Consider the following 16,977-nt stretch of genomic DNA (forward strand, 5'->3'; position numbering starts at 1 on the left):
CTGGGGGACACCGGGGACAGTGCTGGGAGCAGCCAGGGTGGGGCATTTTCAGGGTCTGCTGTGGCAGGAAGGAAACGTGAATCTGACTCCATATTCTTGGATGGCTAATTTATTATGATATGATATGATGTTATGTTATAGTATATTATACTATGTTGTGTTATAATATGTTATATTATGTTATACTACACTATATTATGTTATACTACACTATGTTATGTTGTTATGTTATGTTATACTATATTATACTATACTATACTATACTATACTATACTATACTATATTATACTAGACTATACTAAGACTATACTAAAGAATAGAGAAAGGATATTTAACAAAAGGCTTTAACTAATTAACTAATGCTTAATGCTTTAACTATTTAACTAAGGCTTAAACTAACATTTAACTAATGAAAAACCTGTGACTCTCTCCAGAGACCCGACACAGCCTGACCGTGATTGTTCATCCAACATGTGAATTGTTTTTAGTTAATGACCAATCTCCAAATCACATTCCAAAGCAGGAAAACACAGGAGAAGCAAATCAGATAATTATTGCTTTCATTTTTCTCTGAGGCTTCCCAGCTTTCCAGGAGAAGAAATCCTGGCAAAAAAATTTTTTCAGAAAATGTGACAATGACACCAGAGGTGGCCCCGTGTCACTCACGCCGTTACAGGGAGGATTGGGTTGGCCTCAACATGTCCAGGTGGCTGTCCAGAGGGGCATCACTGGTGGCACTGAAGTGCTTTAAACTCAACCAAACCATCATTGAGGCACATTCCACATTTTTTTGGAGACGACCATAGGCAGAACCATGGGCACCATGCTCCTGTGTCACTGGGACCTGAGGTTGTGTGACTTGGAGCTGGTGAGGATGTCTTACTGGGAGCTGCTGAGACCTTACTGGGAGCTGCTGTGGTGTCACTGGGAGCTGATGGCCCTGCCAGGGAAAGGACGGCTCTGCCAGCACAAGGGCAGCCCCAAACCTGCACAGAAAATAACCTGCTGCTCTCCCCACTTGTGTTTGAGCCTCTGGAAATCTCAAGAGCAAAAATAGGTCAAGTTCTCAGCGATGACAATCTGCTACTAGAATAGAGATTCGTTTCTGTTTATTTAGCTTTTCCAGGCAGGGTTTAGGAAGAATAAAGCCTACAATGTTTCTTTTTAGGAGTGTGCACTTTTCCCATTTGAACAGGAGAAAAGCCCAAAATTATACTTAAAAGAGCTGTTATTCTGTAGAGAAATTGCTTGGAATACAATAATGTGAGATAAAAAGGTATAAAAAAGGAGTAGATGAGCAACAAAGTTCTTTTAGAGATAACAGTGAAAAGGGAACAGCTGAGGTGTTACACCCTGGATTGTGCTGCAGCAGAATCAAAAGTTACCAAATTCCTTTCTATTCAGCACAAACCTGTGTTTATATATAGTTTTCTATTTCAAACAGTTTCTCCTCATCTTCCCATCTTCCCTTCAGGATTCAGTCAAGGATTCAATAAGCAAATTCATGGCCCACGTCCACATCAGTGTCAACGAGGTGTCCCAGCTGTACCTGAGCAATGAGCGCCGCTACAACTACACCACCCCCAAGTCCTTTCTGGAGCAAATCAAACTCTACCAGAGCCTGCTGCTGAGCAAGGACAGGGAGTTAAAGGCAAAAATGGAGCGCCTGGAGAACGGCCTGGAGAAGCTCAAGAGCACCTCTGCACAGGTAAGTACTCCTTGGGGTTGATTTTCCTTGTTTTTCTTGTCTGGTTCAAGAGGCAGCTTTAGAGGGAAGAAATCTGGGCTGGATCCTGGCTCTAGTCTGGCTTGAGCTGGGTTTCTGGAGGAACAGAAGTGATGCTCTGCACTAGAAAGGAGAATGGAGAGGTGTGTGTGCCCAGACTCTGCTGTTTGGGAGGTAACTGCAAGATTGCGGTAAGTAAAACAAGATTGGGATCCAGCTGGCTCTGCCATCCTCTTTTAATGGTTAAATTTCAGCTGTGGTGACAAGACAGCTTAGAAAATACAGGACAGTCAGTGATTTTTGGAGTTGCATCCAGGAAATCTACAATAACTCCAGCAAGACTTTTTCAAACTAAGCAGTGCATGCTGTTAAAATGAGGCTGATGTTCATTTTTCCTTTTATTATGCAATCCATCTTTAAAGAGAGCTAACACATGTCTGAAATGTACATCAGTCATCCCAAAATCCCCCAGCTGAAGACTCCCTCTGTCACTCTCCTCTGGTAGTGCCTAGAAGTTGTTCTGGGTGTATCCCAACCTTCTCTGCAGTGACATCTACATCTGTTGCTACACTCCCATTTTGCTCTCCATTTCATATTCTATTAACTCTCACAAATGTTTGCTCACAAAGCTTCTCCAGTGGCAAATGAGGCTCTCCTGGAGCTGCTCTGGAGAAATGCAGGGGGGTTGATGAGAAGGAAGGACTGGCAGGTCTATCCCTTCCACACATCTGCTCTGGGGCATGCTGGGGGCATCAATCTCATCTGTCACTCTTGGGGGACACAGCGTGCCTGGAGGTGATGGATGGGCTGGGCTGGTGCTCTCAGCACTGATATCTCCATCTGCCTTCAAACAGGCTCTGCTCATAGATCAGGGCATGGCAGGGGTGGGCACTGCCACGTACCCTGTGCAGGTTTTAGCATCTCCTTTGGAGGGAAGGGGTAGCAGAGAGCACTGGTGGCACCCACCAGAGCCATGGGGCCGTGTCCTCACTGCCCAGCACACACCTCACCCTGTCACCAAAACTACAGGGAAAACAAAACCCCTCCAACAACGCTTTTAGTGTTAGGGAATTGAGGCATTATCATGTTCTGGCCAGGATGTGCAACAGAAATCATTTCATCCACACATAACCTGGGTTTGCAGAGAAAATCATTCCATGGCACATGAATTTTGCCAGTTTTTTCACAAACTTTATGCAGTCAAAACACATAGAGATTCATTGGTTCAGTGTTCATTGATATCATGGAGTTCTTAGTCTTTGGTTTCCTGTTGGTTCCAGATTTCTTCCCCTCTGATGCTTGTCACAGACATTTTTTCATAGAAATCTTTCTTTGGGATTGTCCATCTTCTGGGAAGCTGAGGGCCCCAGAAGAAGGATGTAAACAATTGTTATCAGCTGCTGTGAAATGCAATTGGATGCACCTGTGATTGGGTTATGTTCCCATGTTTATAATTAAGAGCCAATCACAGGGCAAGCTCTCTGGAACACAGGGACAGAGAATTCTCTTGTTTTTAGATTCGTTCTATTCCTAGCTTAGCTTAGCAAGCCTCTGCAACTTCTCTCTTTATTCTATTAGTATCGTTATAATGTATTATATATCATATATCAATAAATCCAGCCTTCTGATCAAGAAACAAGATTCTCGTCATTCTCTCACCCCAAGCAACCTCCTCAGGTCGCTGTAATAATGCTAATTATGTTCTCATTACCTCAGATGCTAATTGGGTTCTTATTCTTATTTCTCTTCTCTTCTCTCAGACCAGGTGTCTCAGACCACAACAGGGCTGATGTTTGGAGCTGATGGTTGTTATTTTTTCTGTACCTTCTATGCTGTTCCCAGTCTGTTAAGATGTTAAATTCATCAGGCCTTACCTGGTGGAATAATGCTCTGGAAAGAAACAGAAATTCCCTTCCCCGGGAACAAAGGCAAACAAACCTGCTGAAATTATAAATTTTAAATTTTAAACTTGCTATATTTTCCAACAACCTCACCTCACCCATTCAGGCAACAGCTTTGATGGACCTGTGGGGTGCTGCAGTTTTTTCAGGACTCCCCAGTGGTGGGTAAGGTGGATTAGGTTTATTTTTTTGGGGAGAGCAGCTAATATGAAATGAATTTTTGAGAACAAGTCCCTGGGTCTGTTGTGACACATGAGAATCTTTCAGGCTTCTCTTCAGTGGGTGCTGTGTGGGCAGGGTTCTCTGCTGAGCCACAAAGCAGAGGTGGGGGACTTGGAGGCAATGGTTAAAATGGGAAAATCAAATCCCAAGGAGGATGAAGGAGCACAGTGTTGGTGTCTGGTTGCAGTGAGGCTGGGCTGAGAGGTGCCTCCTTGAGCAGGTAATTAAGATGCAGAGCAGTGAGGACAAACATGTCAAATTCAAGTCTAAAATTAGCACTGGGGGCCTAAAATTAAACACCTAAATTACCAGATGTGCGCAATAGTCAAAACTGCTGTTGATTTGAAAGCAGAGTGTGGATATTTATCAGTATTGGAAATCATACCAGCATGTTCAATCTTGAACATGGGTTTAAATGGCTGAAATTTACACTCACCCATGGAAATACTTGGGACTGAGGAAGTAGAGTCCTCTCTCTCACTCAGGTGTGTCACCTGCATGTTGTGTTGGGAATGATGTGCTGAGGGAATTTTCAAAGTAAAGGTGGAGGATTTTGATCCCTGGGTATCACCTGGCTGTGCTGTAGCTCTGGGGCCTGGTGCTCATCCCTGGCATCCTCCAGGGCTCAGTTAAGGATGAGGTTTGTGTATTTCTGTAGGCTCAGAGTGGCCTCAGCACTAGGGGCTGTTGTATCAGGAGCTGCAGGTATTTTTTACTTTGCTGTTCCCATTTCAAAATAACCTCTCTGCCTCCTTTCACCGTGGTACCCTCTACCTCTACCCCTTTCTTTTCTTTCTTTCCTGTGGGGATTTGGCCACCTGGATGCTGCTGACCAACTTTGCTCCTCTAGGAATGTTTTACAAGCACCTCTCCCTGCGGCCAGTGCATCCTCAGCACTCAGGGAAGCTGAAGCCTCCTTCCCAAATCCTCCTTCCCGTTAGGAGATAATGGATTGGGAAGATGTGTGGGATGAGTCATTTGTTTTTCAGAGTGCTGTGTGCCACCAAGAGGTCAGCACCCATTGCTGAGTAATTCTGAGGATGGCTGTGGTTAATATTGCATCACTGCATTCCACATTCCAGCCTGCCTGCCGCTATCAATTAATCGCTGACCTTTTGATGTATTTTGTGTTCTTGAAACAAGGCAGGGACAATCAGATAAAATGAGTCTTCTGGGAGCCTGCCCTCCAGGTTTTCTTCTCTTCAATAATTTTTCTCATGCTGTTCTGGTGGTAGGCAAGGGCTTCTCCCTTCCTTTCCCTGATGAAGTCACAGCACATTACCCTTGAATTTCTCATTTGCTTTGCTCTTTGCCTTTCCACCTCACATTACTAATTGCTTATCAGATTGTTCTGCACTCAGGAAGCTGCTCACAGGTTTCTCATGGAATCACAGAATTTTTTGGGTCGGAAGGGATCTTAAAGATCATCCTTTTCCACCCCTTGCCATGGCAGGGAAACCTTCCACTGTCACAGGGACACCTTGCACTGCCCCAGGTTGTTCCAAGCCCCATCCAGCCTGGCCTTGGGCACTGCCAGGGATCCATGGCCTCCCACCCTCCCAGGGAAGGATTTCTTCCTGATAGCCAACCTAACCCTGCCCTTCTTCAATCTGAAGTAATTCCCAATTGTCCTGTCGCTTCAGGCCCTTGCAAACACTCCTTCTCCAGCATTCTTGCTTTTCTAAAATTCTGACAAAGTCATTTCCCCTTCCATTGTGCTTGGCAGGGCATTGTGTGTTGCCCGGGGCTGAGCTTACACCTGCTCTTTGTGCTGCTGTTGAGTGCCTGTGGATTTTAATCCCCTGCTTGTTTTGTCCTGGCCCTGTAAACCCCTGGAGCTGCTGTTTGTGTGTGTATCCAGCACACAAAGGCTGATTTCTGGGCAGAAGGTCACAGCCATATCAGCCATCAGCAGAGCCCACTTCAATTTCCTGCAGCCCCCAGAGAGCTGGAGCTGAACAAGGAGCTGCTGCTGGGTTTGTCACACCACGGAGGGGGGCTCTGTGAGCCTGGATTTACAGCTGTGCCTTTGTCCTGCTGAGAGCAGTCCCACAGAGCCAGGAGCAGGGCATGGTGATGGATGGGGGGCGTGTGGAGAGCCCTGAAAAATTGCTCTCCACATGAAGCCAATGCCAAATGTCAGCAGCTTCAGTTCATGGACTGCAGGCAGTGCTCTCCCTTCTGGTATCACAATGGTATCACCAAAACCAGTGGCTGCTTTCCTTCCTGTGAGTATTTGTGTGTGGGTAAAGATGCACCCCAGGAGCTCTAAGGGAATCTTTTTGAGCCTGAGATCAGGCAGTGAAAGCCTCTGTGCTCTGCCCAGAGTCTGGGTGAGTTCACTGAAATGGGGATTTTACAGGAGGTTTTCTGTCTGTAGGTGAGAGCCTGTGTGAGCTTCCTCCTGTGCAAATGCTGCTGAGGGCTCCTGTGTGTGAGCAGGGGTGAGGAGCTGCCACCATGGCCATGCTGGTGGAGTAAAACACGAGGAGTCAGCAGAGTGAAGGCATCAGCAGGACTCAGCTGACAGCCAGGGGTCCCTCACTGGGTGTGAGGCTGTGCTGGGCACTGGGGAGCAGGCAGGGCAGCCCAGCTCACACAAATCTCTGCCCTGCAGGTGGATGAGCTGAAGGCCAAGCTGGCAGCCCAGGAGGTGGAGCTGAGGCAGAAGAACGAGGATGCTGACAAGCTGATCCAGGTGGTGGGGGTGGAGACGGAGAAGGTGAGCAGGAAGAAAGCAGTGGCTGATGAGGAGGAGCGCAAGGTGGCCCTCATTGCCCAGGAGGTGGAGCAGAAGCAGAAGGACTGTGAGGAGGACCTGGCCAAGGCTGAGCCTGCCCTGGCAGCTGCCCAGGCTGCTCTCAACACCCTCAACAAGGTAGGGTGAGGGTTCCCTCAGTGGTTTTCCTCCTCGCTGAGGGAGAGGGGCTGTGTCCTCTGATGTCCCAAGTTCTGCACATTTTATTGTCCCTTCTCCAGCTCCCTCCCTGCTGGTGCTAAAGTGTGTAAAAAAGGATTGGATGTGGCACTCAGTGGCATGGTTTAGTTGACAAGATGGTGTTTGGTCACAGGCTGGACTTGCTGATGTCAAAGGTCTTTTCCAGCCTGGTTAATTCTGTGTTTCTGGGGTTCCTGGTGGAACTTGGAGCACCCACAAGGCTGCACCATGTTCCCCTTCACTCATTGCCGTGGAGAGGAGCAGACAAAGCTGGTACAAAGGAAGATGTCGCTGGGAAAAGGTGTGATCAGGAGATTAGCATTGCTCTGATTGCAGGACATTGGTTTTGGAAGGAGTTTTTGTGCCTTGGAAGGTTTGTTCTTCACGGGTGCTCCAGAGGTTCCCATTTGATGTGGCACTCAGTGCCATGGTTTAGTTGAGGAGGTGGTGTTGGCTCATAGGTTGGACTTGATGATCTCAAAGGTCTTTTCCAACCTCACTCATTCTGTGGTGCTATGATGTGCCTGAGAGATGGACCTGCTGTTTGTTTTGGTCTGCAGTTCATGCATAGTGTGATAGCAAGTTTGAAAAATTGGGAAATCAGGAGTTGGAGACAAAAATCCCCTTTTGGTTCCTCCAGTGCAGTTTGGCTGCTTGCCCTGTGAGGGTGCCTGGGCTTTCTCAGCAGCTGCATTCCCTGAACCCTGAGGGCTGCAGGATGTGGGAACCAGAGGATGGATTTTGCCCTGGCATCTCAGCTTGGGTAGGAGGGAGCATGAGGGGAAGCTCTGAAGGTTGTTTTAGAGGGCCTGAGCATTATTTCTATTAGTTTCATTCTTATTTATCCCAGTCCCGAGAGGGCATAAAACCTCCTGCTCCCCCAGGAACCTGGGGAGGAGCAGTGTGCAGTGCTGGTCCCAGGTGGGATGTCAGGAGCAGGGAATGGAGCAGGTGTGCTGCAAACATGCAGAGCAGTGATCTAAAGGCAGCACTGCTGGGGCCCAGAGGAGCCCAATTTATCAGATTGATAGCCTGGGAGCCTGACTCTATTAGTGGCAGAGTGAAAAGAAAGCCCATTCATTTTTACCTAACAACCTTGTTTTCCCCTTTTCAGACCAATCTGACGGAGCTGAGGTCCTTTGGGTCACCTCCTTCTGCTGTCAGCAACGTCACAGCAGCCGTGATGGTGCTGACAGCCCCAGGAGGGAAGATCCCCAAGGACAGGAGCTGGAAAGCAGCCAGAGTGGCCATGGCAAGGGTAGACAGCTTCCTGGACTCCTTGATCAAGTTCAACAAGGAGAACATCCACGAGAACTGCCTGAAAGCCCTGCAGCCCTATCTGCAGGACCCCAGCTTCAACCCCGAGTTCGTGGCCACCAAGTCAGCAGCAGCGGCTGGGCTGTGCTCGTGGGTGCTGAACATCGAGCGCTTCCACCGCGTCTTCTGCGAGGTGCAGCCCAAGAGACAGGCCCTGGACAGGGCCAACGCTGAGCTGGCAGCAGCCCAGGACAAGCTGGCCACTGTCAAGGCCAAAATTGCTGTGAGTGACCTTGGGGGGACCCGTCGTGCTTGTCCCAGCTAGGGGATTCCTCAGCTTGGGCTGAGGTGCTGCTCGGTGCTTGTGATCTAAAGCAGGGTGGGAATCCAAGGGGTTGGGGGTTGTGGGGTTTTCTGTGCCTCCTGTTGCACTGGCAGCCCCAAAAGCCAGCCCTGTGCTGGGCTGAGCCCATGGTAGGCAGCAGGGAGGGGAGGGGGATTCTGCCCCTGTGCTCAGGTCAGACCCCACCTGCAGAGCTGCCCCAGCACAGGGAGGAGCTGGAGCTGCTGGAGAGAGCCCAGGGGAGGCCATGGAGATGCTCCAGGGCTGGAGCCAGGCTGGGAGAGCTGGGGGTGCTCACCTGGAGAGGAGAAGGCTCCCAGGAAACCTCAGAGCCTCTGCCAGGGTCTAAATGGGCTCCAGGAGAGGACAGGGATGGAGGGACAGGACACAGGCAATGGCTTCAAACTGAAAGAGATGAAATTTAGATTAGTTAAAGGAAAGAAATTGTTCCTTGGGAGGCTGGACAGGCCCTGGCACAGGGTGCCCAGAGCAGCTGTGGCTGTCCCTGGATTCCTGGCAATGCCCAAGGCCAGGTTGGACACTGGGGCTTGGAGCAGCCTGGGACAGTGGGAGGTGTCCATGCCATGGCAGGGGTGGAAAAGGTTTTTAAGGTCCCTTCCAGCCCGAAGAATTTTGTGATTCTGTGACAGAATATTGCTGCTTTCTGAATTTCCTCTGTTCTTCTCCAGCCTTGCTTGCACCCAAAGAGGAATGCTAAATAAGAATCCTTGTTATTCCCACTTAATTTTTTTAATGTAATTTACCTCTTCTCCTGGGCCCTCAGAAAACTCATTTTCTCCAGCCAGGGTGCTCCCAGTGTGCTGCACAGGGCAGGGGATGGGACTTGGAGGCTGATTCAGTGCTGGGAGCACAGAGCTGGGCTGGCTGCACATTCAGTGCCTGCTTTTGCAGGATGACAAGTGCTCCTGCAGGAGCCTCATTTGTCACGGCACAGCTCCCTGGCAGCACATCTTGGATGTTATTTGGATTTTTGCTACTTAAAAAAAAAAATTTTAAAAAATCCCTGAATAGAAGAAATTACAGCGTGATTAAAAGTGCATTTCCACAGAGTGCAGAGTGAGACCTTTATCGCTTTCCTTCAGAAAATTATCTCTATGTAAAAACACATCCTGCTTTATCCTGCTTTCCTCCCTGCTCCCTCCCAGCATGATACCTGCTAAGAACAGGCTGTGGGAAGCAGCTGCTCTGGTTTTGGGGTGGTTTGGGGTCTCTCTTTGGGAGTGGGATCCCCTCCAGGGCTGGGCTGTTGGGCTGGACCCACAGCAGGGGCAGGGTCCCAGTGAGTGAGGTCCCTCTGCTCCCCTCACCCCCTCCACCAGCACCTCACCCTGTTAGAAAACACATCACTCCTTTGATGCTTTCAAGGGCTTATCATTCTTAAAATGCTTACTACAGTTTTTAACTAAAAATACAAGAAAATGGTGCAGAACTCTCTGGCCTCCCCTTCCTGCTGCAGATGAAAGGAGGCACCTGAAGCAGGGATGGATTTAGAGGGCTTTGGTGTCTAATTCTCCCACCTCAGATGTGCCATACAGTGCTGGGGAACGTTTTTCATCCCTTTATGTTGCTCTTCTCCAAAGCTTTTTTTATGCCTGGGCTTTTTATTTTTTTTTTTTTCCCTCAAAGGAGTGGGATTTTGTTAAAGAAAATTGCAATCTTTGGGGAGATTACTGCTGCTCTTCTGGCAGGCTCTTACAAAACTGCCAGCTTTAGGGGCTCTCTCCTCTCTGCAGATGGGGAGTGATGCAGGGCGGCGTGGGATGGATGTGGAGGTACATCCTTGCTTATCTGGGATCTCTTGGATAGCTTCACTGCTGGCTGCTGATTCATACCTGCTCACAGCTGGGCCCCAAGCTGTCTCATACTCATTTTTATTAATAAATGAGGAATTTCTGATTGTCCAAAACATTAAGGACTTTCTGTTGTTTTTTCCCTACTGGGGAATTGAGTGCTCTGCACCTGGGGCTGCTGGAGGTAGGAGTGAAAGGTGTGTCCACATCTGCACACAGCTGTATTTGTGTGCCCCTGCAGACCAGGTATATGCATATATTCTAGAGAAAATCAATTATCAGCTCATGCTTTCATAGTGTAATGTGATATACATGAGCCTTTGTAGGCTGATAGATCCACATGCACACAGGGACAGAAACTTTTGGTGTTATTGTTCCAAGGAAGGTCAAGGAGAGGCTGCTTTGTGTTTGCCAGTATCCAGGAGAGCTGCAGAGATCTCTAATATAATCCTTTTTCATTTTTGGGTTTGTTTCTAGTGTGTAGCTCAATGTTAAAGTGATTTACAAGCAGTTTAGCCTTAAGCAGTCTGCATTGGGTGCAGATAAAATCAATTATTACTTTTCTTATCAGAAGTGAAATGCTCCAAGTGCTTGTGGGAGCTGTTGGTTTGGTTTAGATCCGAGTGTGAACAAGAACAGGGCTCTCCACTTTTCTCTGCAGGTGCTTTGGCTCTTGCTGCCCTCCCAGCCCTGGCCTGCACAGGACATGGCCCCACCTCGCTGGGGCAGCTCTCAGAGCAGAACCATTTAGCAACTTGTTATATTCCTTGCTGGAAACAGTGTGAGGGCATGGTTTGGAGAGGGTTCAGGCAGAGCTCCAGGAGCCCCTTGGGGATTTGTGCACAACTTGGGGAATCAGCAGAGCCTCAAGGACTGCTCAGAGACAAGGGGCTGTAGCATCAGGAAATACCAAATTTGGGTTCCTCAGCTGCCTGCTCGTTGCTCAGCCATAGTATTCCTCATCAGGGCTCAGCCAGAAGCCCCAATAAATTAATTTTCAGTGTCCTTTGCCTCTGCCTGTGCCAAGGCTGTGAGTTCCAAGCAGTGGCACAGCCCAGCCCTGCTCTGTGCTGGCTCCTGGTGCCAGCCCTGGGTGGATGAGCTGGGCTGGAGTTTGGTCAGCTCTGCACAAGGGTTTGCCTCGGGATCACAGGATCCCAGAATGGTTTGGGCTGGAAGGGATCTCAAGGCCCATCCAGTGCCACCCCTGCCATGGCAGGGACACCTCCCACTGTCCCAGGGACACCTCCCACTGTCCCAGGTTCTCCCAGCCCCAATGTCCAACCTGGCCTTGGGCACTGCCAGGGATCATGAGGAAGTCAGAGCCTGTCCACCCTCCCAGGGAACAATTCCTTCCCAATCTCCCATCCATCCCTGCCCCTGGCAGTGGGAGCCATTCCCCATGTCCTGTCCCTCCATCCCTTGTCCCCAGTCCCTCTCCAGCTCTCCTGGAGCCCCTTTAGGCTGTGGAAGGGCTCTGAGCTCTCCCTGGAGCTTTCTCTTCTCCAGGTTGGACATCCCCAGCTCTCTCAGTCTCCAGAGCAGAGGGGTCCAGCCCTTGGAGTGTCTTCATGGCCTTCTGGACTCCTCCAGCAGCTCCAGGTCCCCCCGAGTTGTGCTGTTCCTGACCTCTCCTGTTTTTGCCCCGCAGCGCCTCAACGAGAACCTGGCCAAGCTCACAGCCCAGTTTGAGAAGGCCACATCAGACAAACTCAGGTGCCAGCAGGAAGCTGAAGCCACAGCCTGCACCATCACCCTTGCCAACCGCCTGGTGAGTACAGCAAGGGCAGCTCTGGTGGCCCCAGGGGGAGGGACAGGGCTGGGCTTAGCACCTTCCATCCTCTCATGGTTTTGGGAATGTTTCCTGCACTGCTGCCGCTGTCATTTTTTCTGAAAAATCCCTTCACCAGGATTTTTTCTTCTGGGAAGCTGAGAAGCTTCAGAGAATTATCTGATTGCTTCTTCTGTGTTTCGCTTCTTTGGATGTGGTTGGAGATTGTTTATCCAACATGTGAATTGTTTTTACTTAATGACCAATCGTGGCCCAGCTGTGTCAGGACTCTGGAAGCAGTCACAATTTTTTCATTAATGTCTTGTTATGCTTTCTATAAGATCCTTTCTCTATTCTTTACTATAGTTTTAGTATAGCATAATTCAATATAATATAAGTGCATAAAATAATTAATTAGCCTTCTAAGCACATGGAGTCAGATTCTCAATTCCTCCTTTGTCCTGGGGCCCCTAAAAATATCCCACACTGCAGCAAGTTTCAGCAGTGAAAATACTTTTACAGAGGTTGTTTCCATGAGGTTGTGGCAGAATGTCTTCTCTTTCTCAAAGAAACCAGGAGAGGCAGCTGCAGAAAGTGTTGTTGTATTCCAGATGGTCTGGGGCAGCTCTGCTCATTAAAAGTGCCTGGCTCTGCTGCCATCTCAGCTCCTTCTTGGGGCTTAAATGTGTGAGCAGGTGCTGATGGGCCAGAACAGTGGGAGTCAAAAATGGCATCATAAAAACAAAGGTGTGAACGTTCCCGTAGCTTTGCAGGGTCTGAAATGACAAGAATTAGAGAGAAAATATCTCTAAAAGCCTCAGTCTCCTCCAAGCCAGAGTACAAAGGTTTTAGAGGGGGGCCTATGAGGAACTGGAGATGGATTTTGCATCAGGAACTGCAGTGACAGGACAAGGGTTGGTGACAGGAGAATTGGTTCAGACTGACAGAGGGAAAATTTAGTTTAGATATACATAAGAAATCCTTCCCTGTGAGGGTGGGCAGGCCCTGGCACCAGGTGCCCAGAGCAGCTTTGACTGCCCCTGGATCCCTGGCAGTGCCCAAGGCCAGGCTGGACATTGGGGCTGGGAGCAGCCTGGGACAGTGGAAGGTGTCCCTGGGACAGTGGAAAGTGTCTCTGCCATGGCAGGGGTGGCACTGGATGGATTTTAGGTCCCTTGCAACCCCATCCATCCATGGTTCTGTGACTCTGGGACACCACATCCCAGGCCATATTGGTTACATCTCTTCCCCACCCCATGATGTGGGAACAGCTCCTAGTCTCAACAATTCTGTGATTTTTTACTGTCAACAATTCATCATTTCTGCAGAGCAGGCAAGGAGCTGCTTGCATCCCAACTCCCTGCTGTGCACTGCACACCATCTCCTGTGCCACCCTGGCTTTGATCTGGGAGCAGGGCCTGACAGCCCTTGCTGATGTGCAGCTCATTTGACATTCAGGAGGTGTCACTGGTGTGGCTGTGGGTAGACATGAGTTCCCAGACTTTGAAACAAACACTGAAGTTGTATAAAGAATGGAAGTGAATGCAGGGAGGGATGCTTTGGATTGACAAAGGAACCTGGGGGACTGAGGAAAGCCCAGCTCTCACAGTGCCAGGCTGGCATCTCATGAACTTCAGGTGGCCTAAGGAGGATGCTCCAGCATCCAAAGGACAGGATCTGTGCAGCAGAAAGGGAGGCTGGCTGATGAGTGCTGTTTGTGAGGGGGTGTGTGCTAATGCAGAGGAGGAAATTTAGTGATGACAAATGCTAAATAACGTGTGCAGGGAAAACAAACTGTAATCATGCAGTTACATGGATAGGGCCTAATTGCACTATTATCACTCACAGAAGAGCTCTTGGAGTTGTTGCAGAGAGTTCTCAGGAACAGCAGCGTGGCACTTGACAGGAGGAAAAAAGACAAATTGAATATTACTAATTGGTAGGAAAAAACTTCAGGAAACAGAAGTTAAGCGTCATTGTATTGGGTCTGTCAGTGCCTGCAACCCACGTGTGCCCACCCTGTCTAGGAAGGCTGTGGGCAGCCTAGAAAAGCTACAACAAAGTAAAAAACCACTTCCACATGAGAAGAGAGGGAATGAATTAGGGGTGTTCATTTTGGAAAAGGTGTAGAAGCTTCTGAAATCATGGCGGATGTGCAGAAGGTGGGTGAGGGATGGTTTTTCACTTTCTGTCATTATCAAAGGTAATCCAAGGAGTAGCTTTTAATTTGTCTCTTGCTAAATAAAAAGAATTCCAATGATTTCTAGGATCTGAGGTGGAAGACACCTGAGGTGTCTTGAATGTATTAAAAGTGGCAGTAGTGTGTGATCCAAGGAAAAGAGAAGAAAAGACTTCCAGGACTTAAGGAGGAAAAAAGTAACCTGAAAAAATTAATTAGGAGTAAGGAAGCACCAAGGACCAGGAAAATCAGACCAATAAATATTTCTTTGTCTTAGAGGGACTGTGGGGCTGCCTCTGGATCCCTGGCAGTGCCAAAGGCCAGGGTGGACAGGGCTTGGAGCAGCCTGGGACAGTGGAAGGTGTCCCTGCCATGGCAGGAGGTGGCACTGGGTGACCTTTAAGGTCTCTCCCCACCCAAAGTAGTCTGTGATTCTGTGGTTGTATGAATCATAAATGAGCTGGTGTGTGGGAGCTCGCACTGCTCCGCAGTGATGATGTCAATGTCTGTAAAGAATTGTAAAAATGATCCCAAGTGATGGAGGGATGAAACACCACGTAGATAAATGTAATGTAAAGTACCTTGGAGAAATGAGGTTTTACTTCTCATGGCCTGTAAGTGATGCTGGGCTGATTGTTATCACTCAGCAATGAAAGGATGGAGTTAAGAGTGCTGTGAGCTCTGTGCTCCCAGAAGCAAAAAGCCCTCACCAAACCCAAAGCCCCTCTGAAACCGGATATTAGGGTTTATTAGGAAAAGAAGTGAGAACAAAACAGAAAAATCCCCATCTTTCTCTGTGAATACCTTCTAAATAAATCTTGAATGGGCAGCATCACCGCCAGCCCCTCTGCTGCACCTCAAAGGCTGGAGGAGAACGGGAAATGGTGCAGAGGCAGCAACAATAAAAGGAACAGGATAATAAAGATTGCATCACTCGGTGCAGATAACGATTGCAAGGAAAATCAAAAGGCTGCTTCTGTCTGAGGAATTATTGAAGAGGCTAAAGCTCTCCAACCTGAAAAGAAGACAGCACAGGGGTGCTGAGGGCTTGGAATCCTGAGTGGTGCAGAGAAGCTGGTGCCAGCAGGATTGTTCCCTGGTTTTGCACTGGACAAATGTTTCAGCAACTGAAAAGTTCAGGCAGCACATCAAAGGATGTACTTTTGTACAGAAAGCTCAGCTGAACTGTGGATCTCCTGCCCACAGGATGCTGTAGGTGCCAAAAGTTGGGCTGATATCCACAGCAGCTTAAGCTCAGTCATGAAGTCAAAACCCATCAGTGGCTGTTAAGCACAGGGATTTGAGCTCTGGGTCAGAAGGTCCTGAAGTCTGCAGCTGTGGGAAGCTGTGTCCAGAGCTGTGCCTGTGTGTGCAGCATTCCCAGGACAAGGGCTGCTGTCAGCTGCAGGAGCTGGGTGTGCTCTGCAGAGCTGGGCCTGGGTGGGGATTCCAGAGGGGAATCCAATAACATCTCGGCTTAGGAGATCCTGGCTGTTTATCACAAGGTCCTGGCTGTTTATCAGGGGGTATGGAGGTACACGATGGTTGAAGCAGAGCTGTTTGATCTGGAGTGTCTGCAGGACAAGCAATGCCATAGAAATGGCAGTGAGTTTGTATTGGGAATGTGAAGGTGGCTCTGATCCTCAGGAGGCAGCTGGAATTGTGCTGGAAACAGGACTTGGTCAGGTTCACATTCCATGATTGTGCAAATGATCATTTTGACTTGGGAATTTGCAGGTTGGGGGGCTTGCCTCTGAAAATGTGAGGTGGGCTGAGGCTGTGAAGGACTTCAAACAGCAGCAGAGCACCTTGTGTGGAGATGTCCTGTTGGTCACAGCCTTTGTCTCCTACCTGGGCTACTTCACCAGGAAATACCGCCAGGAGCTCCTGGATGGCATCTGGAGACCCTATTTGCACCAGCTAAAAGTAAGTCCTGACTGCTCTGAGAAGCCATTGTTTCTGGGATTAATGTGGCCACAAATCCTGGTGCCCACAGGGGATCTCTCAGGTGAGGGACATCACTGTGTCCTCAGGATGTGGCCATGCACTCCTCCCTGGGGATAATGTGGTGTCCTTGCTTAATGAAGTTCCTCCATGTACACAGGAAAATCCCAAACACAGAGCCCAGATCTGCAGTTTTGTCCATGGCCATGAAGGAGGGGAGAATGTGGAGAAGGAATTGGAGCAGGCAGAGCTCGCTGCCAGCTCTCCAGGAGGCTTGGAAAAACTCCAGGTGTTTTTTCGTTCTGGACATGAGCTCTGGTCGTGCTGGCCATGCCTCTCAGCTGGTTTTACCCATGTCTTGCTGTTAGGACCAGATGGAGATCATTGTGCTTGAAACTTGTTTAATATTTCACTAATTTTAACAGGTTCCTCATACAAATGGTGCCAAGAAGCATTTAAATAAGGTCCCAGAGATGCCCAGTTCAAAGGGCTGACCAAAGCAGACAGTACCTAAGGCTGAGAGAGGGAAACTTCATTCTGTATTTTTTAACTGAGCCAGAAACTTAGTTAAGACATGGTTTCAAAAATGACCTGGCTGTGCTTAGAAATGCCAAGGAAGTGCCTGTAATTCCAATGGAAATGAGGCCCATTCTGCTCAGACACCTGGCACAGGTAACTCTGGCTGGGGCAGCTCTGCAGGTGAGGTCACACCTGAGAGGGGCAGAGCAGCAAAATCCCTCCCAAACCTCCCGATCCCACCGCTGCTGACACAGATAAACACCACCTAACCCTTTTTACCTCAGCCCAGCTTTCCACCTCATCCATCTTTCCCTGGGATCTGCAGGAAGCCTCTCTGTTTGTCTGGCAGGTGGCGGTGCCGGTGAC

At 48.9% G+C, this 16,977-nt stretch overlaps 1 protein-coding gene across 1 annotated transcript in view; it reads left to right on the forward strand.

Moving 5' to 3' along the window:
- The window catches only part of DNAH9 (dynein axonemal heavy chain 9), a 150,576-nt gene that overhangs the window by 69,343 nt on the left and 64,256 nt on the right, over positions 1-16,977 (forward strand). The window contains exons 49-53 of the mRNA XM_063176093.1: positions 1,475-1,708; positions 6,467-6,727; positions 7,902-8,327; positions 11,850-11,969; positions 15,886-16,074. Coding sequence (XP_063032163.1) covers positions 1,475-1,708; positions 6,467-6,727; positions 7,902-8,327; positions 11,850-11,969; positions 15,886-16,074 — 1,230 coding nt within the window. The remainder of the gene's footprint in view (positions 1-1,474; positions 1,709-6,466; positions 6,728-7,901; positions 8,328-11,849; positions 11,970-15,885; positions 16,075-16,977) is intronic.

The sequence above is a fragment of the Melospiza melodia genome, chromosome 24, assembly GCF_035770615.1.
Source record: "Melospiza melodia melodia isolate bMelMel2 chromosome 24, bMelMel2.pri, whole genome shotgun sequence".
Lineage (NCBI taxonomy): Eukaryota > Metazoa > Chordata > Aves > Passeriformes > Passerellidae > Melospiza > Melospiza melodia.